At 46.1% G+C, this 15038-nt stretch overlaps 1 protein-coding gene across 1 annotated transcript in view; it reads right to left on the bottom strand.

Moving 5' to 3' along the window:
• Positions 1-229: 229 nt before the first annotated feature.
• LOC109470822 (kelch-like protein 26) overlaps positions 230-15038 on the bottom strand; it is a 19435-nt gene continuing 4626 nt past the window's right edge. Inside the window, exons 4-12 of the mRNA XM_019769913.1 lie at positions 11697-11849; positions 11143-11430; positions 10088-10530; positions 3252-3329; positions 3064-3068; positions 2277-2408; positions 2012-2053; positions 1884-1899; positions 230-458 (exon numbers count right to left, since the gene is read on the bottom strand). Coding sequence (XP_019625472.1) covers positions 270-458; positions 1884-1899; positions 2012-2053; positions 2277-2408; positions 3064-3068; positions 3252-3329; positions 10088-10530; positions 11143-11430; positions 11697-11849 — 1346 coding nt within the window. The 3' untranslated portion in view covers positions 230-269. The remainder of the gene's footprint in view (positions 459-1883; positions 1900-2011; positions 2054-2276; positions 2409-3063; positions 3069-3251; positions 3330-10087; positions 10531-11142; positions 11431-11696; positions 11850-15038) is intronic.

Below are 15038 nucleotides of genomic sequence, written 5' to 3'. Positions count from 1 at the left end.
AAATAGGTACTTCAAGGTGACTATAGGTGACTAGAATGATTTATGAGATATTTTTAGGCATACAAATAGGATGGTACCCAGAGTAAAAATAGGGTTGGGTCAAAGTTAAATTTCTGTTAGTTTCTGGACACACGAAAGATGAACCCGTAAGTAACCGGTTGATACTGGCTTGGGCCACGGCCCATACCTGACTTATACCTTTCATCCTTTCCTATATGTGCTACAGGATAAACATGCAGCGTTGGTTGGTTCTACTTCTGGCCCTGTGCCTAGCAGCCGTTCACGTCGCCGTGGCACAGTCGCCTGTCCCGGCGGAGGGAGGTGAGAGCCCGCCCGAGGCGCCCCAGTCCCCCGAGGCGCCGGCGGCCGAGGATGTGGAGGGTACGGACGCGGAGGAGGACGTCGGCGACGTGGCCACAGACGCACCCGACGGGACAGATGCACCTGGTACGGTAGTCCTACTATCAACTTAAATACATCCAATGCAATTGCAGGGCAGCAAAACGAAAAAAAATATTCTTGAAGGGGAAATCTGTTTAATATGAATGTTTACTGCCATTTCTTGGCATTTTCGTCATCATTTCATATAGTCTCTATTTTGGGTTACCACCCATAAATAGCTAGAACCAGCCTACGATACAAAACAAGCAACTTTTTGCGTCAGTGACATCGCATTTTTGCCTCCCAGATATCAGTTTGCTAATTGCAACATCGACAATTATATGGGATACGCTCACCACACCAAAAGAATGACCAGAGAAGTGACTTTGAAAGTCCAGTTTTGCTGCCCTAAAATTGCATCGGGTATCTTTAACCTCCTGTCCATCGACATGGAATTCATTCTGCGCTTAGATAAAAATACGTACGAGATATTGTCATTACGATACGCTGTCTTGAGCCTCGGTCACAACCCGCCGTACGTGCTTTTTGTCCGTACGTTTTTGGGAGGCTAAGTCTTGGGAGAAAACGTGGGGAAGGAGTGGCATCGACGCACGTCACTCGCACGGTTTCGCAAGGTGTAAGAGTGTGGTCTGCACGCCAAGTCTGGTCGTGAGCGGTTGCGTGCATCGTACGTTGCGCAAGTGGTAAGTGAGTTGTACGTGCTTACAACGTACGATCTCTGTGCGATTGCAACTTTACCGTAAGGAGGCCGTACTCACACGTACGTCCTTTGTACGGTACGTACGGGGCACGCGCGTCGCCCGTACTCGCACGCACGGGTGGTGAATCCGTAGACAGCACGCAGAAAAAGTTTTACATGCACTTCAAGTTCTACGGCGTGTCTGCGTGCTCCTTAATCCGTAGGATTCCGTACGGAGGCGGTACTCACCACGCACGGATGCCCTACGTTTGCCCACGTTTTTGCACGTAGACAGCACGCAGAAGCACGTACGGCGGGTTGTGACCGAAGCTTTACATGATGTTATGTTTACTAATTACGATAGTCTAACAGAAAGCCACGTGCTTTTCAACAGCGGAGTGATTGTGCTTTGTATTCAAATTAGCATTTTAATTTTATGTAAAGTCATGTTGATTTGATTAACCCAAGACTGACGCGAGCGTGCGAATGAAAAAAAAATGGCAAAAAAAGTTTCCTTCATTATGAAGTTTACGTGGTCATAAAGGTTGAACAAATTACTAAACACGCAGAGAATGTTATAATGATAGACTCTTCACATTTTATTCTTTTCCTGAATTGATTTCGGCATTCTATGACATTAGCATTATTTTCAATCCCTTTTTTGCAACATTCGACATATATTCTCTTATTTTGTACGATTTACAGTATGGTCGAAAACTTTTTTTGTAAACGGACGAAAATTCATGCGCGCGTGGATGTCATCCATATAATCAAATCAACATGGCCTAAATGATGTAAAAACGTCAAACATACTTCGTCTCTGGTTCCCCATGTTCACATGATAGAAACATTATACATGGTTTTTGGCGACGTCTCAGTGAGGAGCCTAATGGTATTGTGTGCAGTTTGCAAGAATTCTAGGAATTGTACAGGCATTTTGTCCACAGGAATGGAATGTCCACAGGCATTTCTCTGACCCACATCTATGCCCACATTCCTGGAAACCCTTGGGAAGACCTCTCTGCCCCGGATGGCCCTACTTTCTGTAACCCCGGGGCTCGTTCACTATACACTCAGGGGAGGAGTGCACTGTATCTGTCTCCTTAACAGCAACCACCGTCGCCATGGCAATGTATGTTTTCATTGCCAGTCTTGTTAGAATTGGTATCTTGACGTATCTGTTTTTCCTTGGCACACAGGTGAGGGCACGGCCGCCCCCGATGTACCCACGACAGCGGCACCTGAGCCGGACGAGACCACGCCAGGAGCCGGCTGTGCCGCCATCGTCGCCAACTCCCTCCTGGTCCTCAGCACGGCCGCTCTTCTACTCACCAGCCAGTGATGACGTCACGGGGAGGGGGGGGGCTCAAGTTTAACACGTCGGCAGAACGTACTGCGCCTGTGCGAACCACGTTATGTACCGGTATTGTGAACAGCCTCGTTTAAGGTGTATTTTATGATAACATCCCGTCTGTAGGAAAAGATATCGTCTGCAACAGGCAAAATTCCGATGCAACGTTGACCAAACGTCCAACGAAAAATCGCGAAGAATCCGGGTTTCGCGCAGGCGCAGTACGTTCTGCTGACGTGTCCCAACTTGAGGTTTTCCTAAACGAGACTGCATGGTGAACGTTGGTGCTATCCCGTCGTGCCTCAGGCGCTTGTGTTCTGCACAGAACATGGAATGATGTACAAAGTTGCGAATGACGGCTGTGCCATTATGATTTGGGCTCTGGTGTCGGGAGTTAGTGCAATTTTATTTCTGTGCGACATGACAGAGTCCAATGATTCCATTTCCGTTAAGCCTTAAACTGAAAGTGTGAGCGAAGACTGTTTACACTAATTTATTGTGCCAAATGCAGAGATGTAGAGTTAGCATGTTGGACTTGACATACGCTGGTACTGCTCTCGAAAATCTGCCTCATGTACGTTAGCTCGGTAAGAAGGCCCTGAACACACCGATCTCGTAGCAGCTTTTGAACGTTACCTGGCTCCCAGCCACATCTAAATCCAGTTTATGTTCACTGTACAAAATCCTATCTTACGCACATCTTAAATCATGCGTAAAGGTGCACGTAAGAGAAGAAATGGACCCTTCACGAATTGAATAAGATGTGCTTAAAGAATGGATTTTACGTGGTTGTTCAGGTGCATTTTTACCCGGGAAAACACATATCCTGTACGTTGTGGAAGGTTGTACGAGGGCCGAGAATGACTTCCCCTGCCCAGGACGCGACCCTGACATGACCTCCCAGGCACGGGGGACGATATCGGCTTTCAACAACACCGCAGCGATACGTAAATGGTCCAAACGCCAGTATGTTTTAGCTTATATCTTTTAAATGTTTATACTATACTGTGTATTGTGACATAAATAAACTGCCTGAGGGAGGGAAGATGTTCACTGTCTGTCTTTCAAGATACGTGTTCCATGTATATAATTAGTATAGTACAAGTATAGAGCTAGATTATTAAATAGGACAACCATAGCGCTAGATTATTAGGAATGCACGTGAAATATTAATATTGGTTGATGAGCATCAATGTGCCTAAGACAAGTTTCACGATGACAAACCGTAAACCAAAACTCATACTTGACATTGAACCAACGCTTGAAGAATTAGAGACGATTAAGCTATGGACTTCAGGCTTCAGGGGGAAAAAGTAGAAATTGGCCAGACTGTACTCCTTTGGCAAGTCGAAATCCCCTAAACTCCCCTGGCATGTTTGTTATCTGTTTATTTGACCAGCCACCTAGTGCCTCAGAAGCCTGGTAGAAGCTACCTAGTGCCTCAGAAGCCTGGTAGAGGCTACCTAGTGCCTCAGAAGCCTGGTAGAGGCTACCTAGTCCCTCAGTAGAGCCTGGTAGAGGCTAGGCTCTGTAACGTCTTTGCCAATCTGAACAAATTCCAGTCACACAGCATTACCCTTTCAGACGTAAACAACGCGTGATTCGAATGTCCTTGGCTGACTTCTTGCGGCTGGTGTAATTAATTATAGCGTCTTGGAAATGTCAGACATAGCCGAACATGGCCTCCCGAACACCAGCCGAACTCTCCCCAACCATGGTTAGGCCACAGCAAGTAAATTTTATGGATGACATCCTCCGCAGATTCCAAATCTAATGCGAGCGGGCGAAAAAAAAACAAGGCGGGCCGAAAAATACAAGGTTCCTACAATTTAAAATTTTGACTCAATCATTGTACAAATGGTTTTGATTCAGTGAGAACATCACATATACACAGCCAGCATCACATATCACTGCATCAAAATAAGAAACAAAACATTAAATCAGAGCTTTTTCTTGTCTCCTCTCTTCATAGTTATCTGCCATCCACCTTCCGGCATGGCAAGAGACATCTTTGCCCATTTTCGGCATGCTAACCACTGTCAGAGGGCAACAAAATTTCTTGTTGTTTTTTTCCAAAATCATGCGAAAATTAATGCGCGCGCTAATGTCATCCATAAAAATTACTTGCTGTGGCCTTAGGAGTAGGTCGGGAGCAAGGTCGGCTGGTGTTCGGTCAGGTCGGCTACTGTTCGTCTGCACCATGAGGAATGTTTAAAAATGTTCGTTATAACATTCGGTTGTGGACGGAAGGTTCGGCCATGGTTGGCTGGTAGTCGGGTGGTGAACGGGAGAAGTTAGCAGTGGTGCATATGGTTGGCAGCCAAAATTGACTCAAATTTAAGTCAAATTTGATTGGTATACAAAGGTATAGGCGTGGTCTAAATCTGGTCAGACTGATCCCTAATTATAACTTGGACCAACCTAGGTCGGCTGGAGTTCGGGGGAAGGTTCTGAATGTGTGACAGGGGCTTCAGCCAACCTTGGTCGGCTGGTGTTCGGGGGAAGGTTCTGAATGTGTGACAGGGGCTTCAGCCAACCTAGGTCGGCTGGTGTTCGGGGGAAGGTCCTGAATGTGTGACAGGGGCTTCAGCCAACCTTGGTCGGCTGGTGTTCGGGGCAGGTTCTGAATGTGTGACAGGGGCTTCAGCCAACCTTGGTCGGCTGGAGTTCGGGAGAAGGTTCTGAATGTGTGACAGGGGCTTCAGCCAACCTTGGTCGGCTGGTGTTCGGGGAAGGTCCTGAATGTGTGACAGGGGCTTCAGCCAACCTTGGTCGGCTGGTGTTCGGGGGAAGGTTCTGAATGTGTGACACGGGCTTCAGCCAACCTTGGTCGGCTGGTGTTCGGGGGAAGGTTCTGAATGTGTGACATGACAGGGCTTTAGGCATGCTAACTCTAATTTCTGGGCCAGCTCTTTCACAACAACCTGAAGTTCAAAGCCGCTGGAAAGGTTCAAAGCCGACCAGCACAGACTCTCCAAATTAAGAACTGGAGAGTTTCCAACGACACACAATGGCCAGTAAATGCCAATGACATCTGTACTGACTACAATCCGAGTTGCCAGGGAGACCGTTCTGGAGGGGAATGCTGACAATGGGGAGGAACTTGGCTTGTTTGTCGCTCGGTAGTGTCCATCGATGGCAGCACAGTACTGCCAGTGTGTTTCTGCAATTGCATATTTGGCCAGCGGTCAAGTTGATGTGAACTTGTAAGAGTTCGGCGAACTGTAAAGGTCTGCGATCCGGCGAGCACAATACAAATCGCCATGTTGTGTTGGAAACATTTCGTTGACATATTTCCCCATTTCCCACTGTAGAAAAATTCATATTCCTAATGCAACTAGACAGACCTTCCATCGAAAAACTTTTATCTCTACAATAACTGAAAAGCGAGAAGTTAAATTCATCTAATGATATTTTTATCGTTGTGACCTAGCCTCCTTTCCAGACTTGTTGGGCGTCGGCGTTATTTTTTTCTGTGAGCGACGCGAGTAATATGCCGCGGAGGGACGATTTGCTGCCAAGGGAGTTTTTGCCGCGGAGAGAAGGATTCGCGCTCCAACAATGTTTTCATGAGGATGCATAGACACACGTTTCCGTGTGGATGCATAGACACATGTTTCCATGTGGATGCATAGACGCATGTTTCCATGTGGATGCATAGACACATGCATGTTTCCGTGTGGATGCATAGACACATGTTTCCATGTGGATGCATAGACACATGTTTCCATGTGGATGCATAGACACATGTTTCCATGTGGATACATAGACACACGTTTCCGTGTGGATGCATAGACACATGTTTCCAAGTGGATGCATAGACACATGTTTCCAAGTGGATGCATAGACACATGTTTCCAAGTGGATGCATAGACACATGTTTCCATGTGGATGCATAGACACATGTTTCCATGTGGATGCATAGACACATGTTTCCAAGTGGATGCATAGACATAGCCTCCTTCGCAGTGTTGTTTTTGCCTTCTCTCCGTGGCAAAAACTCCCTCGGCAGAAAATCGTCCCTCGCGGGGGCATATTACTCGCGTCGCTGACAGAAAAAATAACGACGACGTTACACGTTTAGATATAATCCAGTGTGTCAAAAATGTGCAATAAACGTCGTTACAAGTGTATTCATCATTATATTTGGATCAAAAGCACGAGCGTTCTCACTTCTTACTGGAGAACTTTAAAGAAGAGAATTATGATTCATTCGCAATTATCATTCAAATAAATCATCATTTGATTATGAATTATATCAGTTGTGCATATTCTCCACCCAATTTCAGTCTTATATTTAAAAATGGCAGCTGTTCTAGCATTTCCTCATAAATTATGCAAATGACGTCCTGATTGGAATAGGTTATGTTTGATGATGTTAATGTTGACTTGACTTCCAAATGCCGCAAGTATGAAATTTCTGCCATTTACCAGTATGGAATTATAATGTAATGAAATGAAATACCTTATTGTACATTCATGACTTAACAGACTAGCATTTTCTCAATAATTATGCAAATTGGGGCAAAATTTACATAATTGACATCTGCCAATGTTCCTCTTCCTCTTAATTACATAGGTCACAAGTTTGAATTGTTCTATCTTAGGAACGAAGGAGATTTATGGAATTTCGTCATTAATTATGTAAATTACATCCTGATTCGCATAATTGTCAACCATCATCAAGATACATACGCACCAAAATAACGACAATCCGTCAACCGGGTCTTGAGTTATCCTTCTTTTAACATTTGTAAACAACCGCCCCTGCAGTTCCCCAACAAGCCGCTAGGGGGCCAATCGTACGTCACTTCCTCCCGAGCACAGGAGCTAACTACCAACCAAATATCATGACCCTAGCATGACAAGATAAAAAGTGGAAATTCCGCTGCAGTACCATCTAGAGTTATCGTGTACACACACACACATACCACACACATACACACACACACACACACACACACACACACACACACACACACACACACACACACACACACACACACACACACACACACACACACACACACACACACACACACACAGACACACACACATACACACACACACACACATGCATGCACACATACACACACACACACACACACACACAAAACACAAAGAGACAGAGAGAAAGAGAGAAAGAGAGAGGCGAACGCCACTGAAAACATAACCTTCTTAGCAGAGGTAATTTATCTACGACAGATTCTCTGTGGCAAGGCGAGTCTATATTGGCCGCCTGTAACCATTGACCGTCTACAGAGGGCTGCTTGGAGATCAAGTTCTAGTTGCACTCTCCGGTTACAGTTAGTGGACAACGTCGGGTTTTAATGAAGCTGAACTTGTACCAAAAATATCCCGTATGTCCTTATGGAGAGGGCACCGAGACACAGTGTCAACAGGTCATCGTGTTACTGTGAAGGAGACGGACGTGTTTTTGGAGAGTTGGGAATACCCTGGTCTCAGATTCATTTCAGTTGATTACTACTTTCTGTATCTGTATCGATATAGCCGGTATAAGTTACCGCCCTTCGGCGTTACACACCAGCTTCGCAGGCACGCGGCGCGGCGGCAGCTAGCTATATCAAACCGAACGACTTGTTACACTTAATCTTTGCACATTTGATTGCAGGAGTTGTTTAAAGCTTTCTAGTGATGATGCCCCAACTGTGCTTGGTGGCAACGAGTTTCAGTCTACGATAGTTCTGGGGAAATACGAGTTTTTGAATACCTCAATTCTTGGTTGATAACTCTGACCCTGTCTATACGGAACCACCCAAGGCGGTTTACATGTGGTTTACCCCGAAGCCGGTTTCAAGTGGCTCCGTCTGAACGGTCCGAAATCACATTGAAAGCGCCTTTGTCTGGAGCCACTTCTAGAGGTGGTTTCGAATCGGTTTCCCCGCATCGCGATTTGCGTCTGAACGCAATGTGATTTCAATGTGACTTCGCCTGGTCATGGATTACGGAGTGATATTTCTTTTTTTATATGCAATACCAACTTTTACGTGGCAGCAACTTACAGAGCAGTAATGGTCAAATAATGTGTCCGTTCTAGGGCGAGCTTCACCGCCTCTGGCGGGACCACGTCGGCATTCGGCCGAGATAGGCTGGGAGGGGGGCATCGGCAATCATGTCGTTGACATCTGACATTAATAACACGCCGCCTTGCGTGTTATCATCAAACAGCAATAAATGTAGCGCAAGAGCATTATGTTCGGACACGGTTTCACAGGTGTGTGTGGCACGTGGACCAGATGTGAGGAATGTGAGTTACCCGAATCGCGCCTTGGGTGGTTCCGTATAGACACGGCCTCTGATACATGTATTTGAAGGCATGACTGTTTCTTGTTCTTTTCTGGGCTGGTATCAGATACTTAGTGGTTGGTACATCCACCAGTTTATCAGTCATTTTATACAGCTACATGGAAAGCAATACGAATGACAGTATAGTTATTCCTCGAAAAAAAAAACTGTCACTGAGAAAATGATGGTTATATTGATATTTACTTGTCACTTGTTTCCGGCTTACCGAAAAGCTGGATGTTATTTCAGAGTGCAACATCAACTTGATATTGAACGGGATATCATTGGCTTATATGTAGTGCATTGACCCCCACCCTCTCTATCTCATGTTCGTATTGGCAACGGGACAGGACACTGTTTCGAGCTCCCCTTGAAATATGTTCACCAGTTTCCCATCCCCAGAATGCATTGCGAAAACAGGGGTCTAAACCTTATTTGCATAGGGCAGGAAGGCATCGGAATGATTCTGTTGACGTTAAACAGTTTGTTTTTCAGTGTGTTTTGAGGTGTTGGGGCATTTTATGCTCAATGCTAATTAAATTCATTCTCTATTTGTTGTCAGATTCGACCCATAGTAATTTAATTAATGTTGAGCATAAAATGCCCCGACACCTCAAAACACAGTGAAAAGCAAGCTGTTTAATGTCACCAGGATCATTCCGATGCTTTCCTGTCCTATGCAAATGAGGTTTAGACCCCTGTTTTCGCAATGCATTCTGGGGATGGGGAACTAGTGAATGGTAAACATCTTAGAAGTACGCTGTCAAAAATCGCTTATATGAGTTTTAGACCATATAAAGTGCACCTTGACAGGCAAAGTAGTATTTTAGTCCAGATTTACAGGATTTCTAACGTCTTCGTTCGTTATCTATGCCCCCTCAAATAGCCTCAGATCACAGCAAACAAACCAAATTCTACACACAGTCTACCGAGCAGCTCAAGCAAACACAACCCTGCATCTTAGTTAGCGATGAATATATTTTTTTTTGCCAGACAAAAATACAACTAGAATGCATCCTTCTTGGTCGGCCTTTCTGATCATGTACACGTCATATGCTACTTGACAACGACGACGTACAACAATAAAAACACATGTGTGTAACCAGGAGTGCGCACGTTAACATGGCCAGGCATGGTCTGATATATTTCCTACGTTCTTTGTTCCGATATACCGGTAACGTTTTAGAATATCTGAACAGTGAACACTGACGTATATCATAATATAGTATACAGATAATGATAATGATGATACGTGTATTTCAATATTCTCCCGCTCTTTCTGTTATTGTTGATAAGCTGTGTGATTTCGCTGCTACATGTACACGTGTTAAACTACTATATTTCCCGACCTCCCACTCCTCTTCCGTGCTGTTTCCGGCTTCTTCTTCTTCTTCTTCCGCTTTGTGTTTTGAAGAGAGTCTTTTCAGCTTCCCCCTCGCCTCGGCCTGCAGCTCTCGACGACTTCTTGAGACGGCGGCGCTTCTCAGAGACCCGCGTGCCTTGGACGGAGAGTCCTTTTCGGACGACGTTTCCGTGTTTTCCAGTCCCGTTACTGTGCCCGTGGCGCTGGTTACTCCTGTGCCCGTGGCGCTGGTTTCTCTGCCCGTGACGCTGGTTAGGGACGTACCGTCGGACTCGGCACTGCCTTCGGGAAGCCTGAGGAGGATGGTGGAACAGCAGGCTATGCCAGTCCCCCGGTTGGGATATGAGGCCACCGCGCTCCACTCGTCTTTTTCCACATCGTAACATTCCACCAGGTCTACGATCTTGTTGGCGCACCAGTCGTAACCACCTGTAAAGTGAAATGTGAAGCAGATGGTTGTAAAGCCACTGCCACACGTAGCCAGAGTTTACCCCCCGAATACTTGCCAAACTTCCCACAACCATGGTTAGGAGTAAGCTGGTATTCGGCTAGGTCGGCTACTGTTCGGCTACGTCATTCGAATGTTTCAACATGGACGGGAGGTTCGGCCATGGTCGGCTGGTGATTTGGAGCAGGTCGGGGCGTGGTTGGCCTTGAAATTGGACTCAAATTTAACTCAAATTTGATGCTTATAGAAAGGTAGGCGCGGCCAAAATCTGGTCAGACAGCACCTGAACGTCAGCCAACCTGGTCGGCCGGTGGTCGGGGGAAGGTTCTGACTGTGTGACAGGGGATTTACAGAAGCTTTATGTGCCGATAAACTCATCATAAAGTTTGTGGAAATGTGGTCTTAAATATCAGACCTCAACTAGAACTGAATGCTGTCTGTGTGTCTGAAGGGCTGTCTATATGTAATTTGACGGTCGCATCGTCTCACACTTCAATGACAGCGTATACGTGAGTGCATTCAATGATGAAGATAAATATTGCCAGCCATGTCTTATATGTGTCTTTATCTCAATATCTACGACAGTCTCTCACCTACAACGTATATCTTCCCGTCCAGGGTCGCGCAGCCAGCCTCACTACGAGGCACGGACATGGGGGTCAGCCTGGTCCACTGGTCAAGGTTGGGGTTGTAGCTGTCCACTACGTCCACCCCCACCACGGTATGACCCTTCACCACAGTCACGCCTCCCACCAGGTACAGCCGGCCCCCCACCGGCTGCAGTGACGCCGAGAAGCGGTTGGTGAGCAGGGGGCGCTTCTGCTCCCAGTGGTTGGTGAGGGGGTTGTAACGTTCCAACTTGTTGGAGATTCTGTTGTGACCTGAACGCCGACAAAAACAGCTGGTGTAAGTCTACTGGCCAGCCCGTAACCAGTTGTTACCGGGACCAACTGGTTACGGGATGGCCAATAGACCACATTTGGTCACATATGTATTGAGCCCATTTGGGCAGGAATATGCAATAAAGATTCATTCATCAATTCACTAAACACTGACACGCGTGTCTGCAGACTGGCGTTACCTGACCCGCCCATGGCGTACAGACTGGCGTTACCTGACCCGCCCATGGCGTACAGACTGGCGTTACCTGACCCGCCCATGGCGTACAGACGACGGTTGTGCGTTGCCACGGCAACCTGTCTCCGCGGGGTGCTGATGGGAGCCACGTCCTCCCATTGGTCCACCTGAGGGTTGTACCGCTCCACGTCTGACAGGCTCTCCTGGTTAGTCACCCGCCCACCTGGAACACACAGGAGCACCGTTACAGGGACAGGCGCGTGTTAGAGACACGGTACAGACCGATATAGGGACAGGCACACGTTAGACACACATGTGTACAGTATGTCATAGGGACAGGCACACGTTAGACACACATGTGTACAGTATGTCATAGGGACAGGCACATGTTAGACACACGTGTGTACAGTCCGTCATATGGACAGGCACACGTTAGACACACATGTGTACAGTATGTCATAGGGACAGGCACACGTTAGACACATGTGTGTACAGTCCGTCATAGGGACAGGCACATGTTAGACACACGTGTGTACAGTCCGTCATATGGACAGGCACATGTTAGAAACACGTGTGTACAGTCCGTCATAGGGATAGGCATACGTTAGACACACATGTGTACAGTCCGTCATAGGGACAGGCACACATGTGTACAAATTGTTATAGGGACTGAAACACCTTTCACAGGCCCTCCTACCCAAAACGAACAGGTGCACAATGCACAGTGCTTAAACGGACAGGCGCACGTTGGACACATGTCTACAGAGAGTTATAAGGGCGGCCACATTAAACATAAAACTCTATTATATAGCATTGGTAGGTAACATGGTACAGTGCAAACTTTCTATTCGGAAACAAAGCTGTTGCCTAAAATTACACGATAGGCCATTTCCAATCATGAAGACGGTGCCTTCAGGGCAGACATCACATTTGCGTTGCGCAGTAGAGGCCAAAAATGGGTAGTGCCTAGTTAATACCTTTGAAAATCCTTTTTTCTCTTGAAAGTTTTGGTCCATCTTTGATTTTTGGGCTGGAAGGCACAGGTAGGGTCTAAACTTTCCTACATTGGTCAAGTTTTTTTTTTATTTCACCAGTTTAGTGGGCGTAGTGAGAGATGTGAGTGGTTAGGTCTTGTCTGGCCAGGCGGATGGATACCATGGAAAATGTAGGTCAAAGTTGAGGTTTTGTTACTATCATCAGCAGTGGCGGGAGTTTGAGCTGGTCGACCCCCTGTTTCCTTTCTATTTTTGGAAATCAGACCCTTGTTGCTACCTGGTGCAGAAAAAAAATTGAGATTTAAGTATGGGCAAGTACTTTCATGAGGACTTCTAATAGTGTATTTAAGCATGTGTTCCTATGGACAAATCTAATAGTACTGTCTGCCCTGAAGCGTCGCCTAGCAGGCCGCAACGCTTTTACCGAGCTGTCAGTTCGGTATTGCAATTGGTGCAACCCGAAGACCATCGGCGCGCCAGGTCACCCCGCCCATGACCTGAACCCACCAACTCCGACACAGACTCCCGCCCAAACCCTGTTTCCTCCTCTCGTGAGCAAGTGGGACAAGATTCCCCACGAGCCGGGTCTGTTTGTTCAGTTGGAGAGGTCAGACGGGAGGAGGGTTACTGTGTCGTCTGTCGGTGCTGTCTGTCACTCACAGATCAGGCTGGCGATGACTTGCGTTGTGTGCGCAGGAGAGCTATGCAATTTCAGGGTATGGCAAAACAAACAAAAAATTATATCTTCTGAATTAGGAAATCTGTCTGATATTGACATTTACTGTCATGTCTTAACAGATTTTTATCATCACTTCGTACCTGAATCTTTTGAAATAGCCCCAAAACAAGCTACGTGAGGCGTCTTTTTTATTTTCTGGAACCCGCCGATAGCTAGCTAAATCCAGCCTACGACTGACAAAACAAGTATCCGTTCTCCGTCAGAGACATCGCACACATGTATTTACCTCACAGTTATCCAGTTTTGAAGAAATTACATTGGCTGTCGATGGCACTTAAATACGTGATCATAGCACGTCGATTTATCTGCCATGTGTTGGTATGTGGAAGTCGGCAGAAACCGTAATTTCGGCACCTGTCTGGCAGAGTATACTTCGTCCGAACAGCTGTGGGGGTAACAGGTGCCCCTAGCATCTGTTTCACGAAGGTCATCTGGGAGGACTGTAAAACATGATTTATTTCGTCACGGAAACCAGGGCTGGTAAAAATATATCGTCCCTGGATGACCCAGACAGAGACAGCGGTCTCCGGCAGTTCTTGTTATTCAGGCGTGGGATGTGATGTCAGCTATACCGCAGTCTCCACCAGACTCCTTTTGCAGGGTGAATAAATCGTAGAAATTGGCCTAAAAGGGGATAGAATTGGCCAGGGAAGTTTCCCAGCCATCGAGGGTCGTGCAAGCCAATTGGGCCCTCGATGGCCGGGAAACTCCTCTGGCCAATTCTATCCCCTTTTAGGCCGATTTCTACGATTTATTCAGCCTGCAAAAGGAGTCTGGTGAAGACTACTCTCCAAGCAGAGGTTTGCGTTTTGGGGGCATTTTTAGGTTTTTTTATCGGGGTTTCTCTTTTGTACTGAATTTTTTCCCCCCCAAACCCAACCTCTGCCGGCACTCACCCCGGGGAGGGGTAAACCTATTTAAAGGTGGGTTTGGTGAGGAAAAAAGACTTTTGGTTGAGAATATGATAAACTGGTATAATTCATGAAAAGGAGGATCCTATTTGCACTATCAGGGGGAATATTCTATAATTTGTCAATCATAAAGATTAACGTCATTTGGCGAAGGTATGAGATCGGGGAGCTCTAGTTTATAATGTAGCGAGAACATAAGTTGCCTATAACTCGAGTCCGCCGGCCGCCCGTCAACTTGCCTTTGCCCATTTATTTGTATTGATGTTTCTCAATGAAATTAAAAAAAAAAGCTATTTGACCTGTCCAAACAACAGTAAAACAATATAACTTGCAATGATGTAGGGGTGGTCCGATCGCCTCTTTGATTTGTCCCTAAGGCCATGTTGATTTGATTATATGGATGACATCCTCCGGGAACCCCAAAATTGATGCGCGCGTGCGAATAAAAAGAGTTTTGCAAAAAAAAAGTTGTTTTCATTATGAAATCTACATGGTCATGAGGGTTGAAGAAATGGGACAGAATATGGTTTGGCGAAAAATCTAGTCTTCAAGTTCATTTCTTTACAATTTCGTCTGTTTTCGTTTCATTTTGGCATTCTACGACATTTGTATGTTTTTTTTAACTTACGGTATATTTTTGCTCATTTTGCAACTGTTTTGTACGATTTACAGTATGGTTGAAAACTTTTTTTTTTGAAACGGCCGAAAATTCATGCGCGCGCGGATGTCATCCATATAATCAAATCAACATGGCCTAACTCGTATTT

This window comes from Branchiostoma belcheri, unplaced genomic scaffold, assembly GCF_001625305.1.
Source record: "Branchiostoma belcheri isolate BF01 breed outbred unplaced genomic scaffold, Haploidv18h27 scaffold234, whole genome shotgun sequence".
In the NCBI taxonomy this organism is placed as follows: domain Eukaryota; kingdom Metazoa; phylum Chordata; class Leptocardii; order Amphioxiformes; family Branchiostomatidae; genus Branchiostoma; species Branchiostoma belcheri.
The sequence above is the reverse complement of the archived record's forward strand: the minus strand, read 5'-3'. Positions and strand labels throughout refer to the sequence as shown.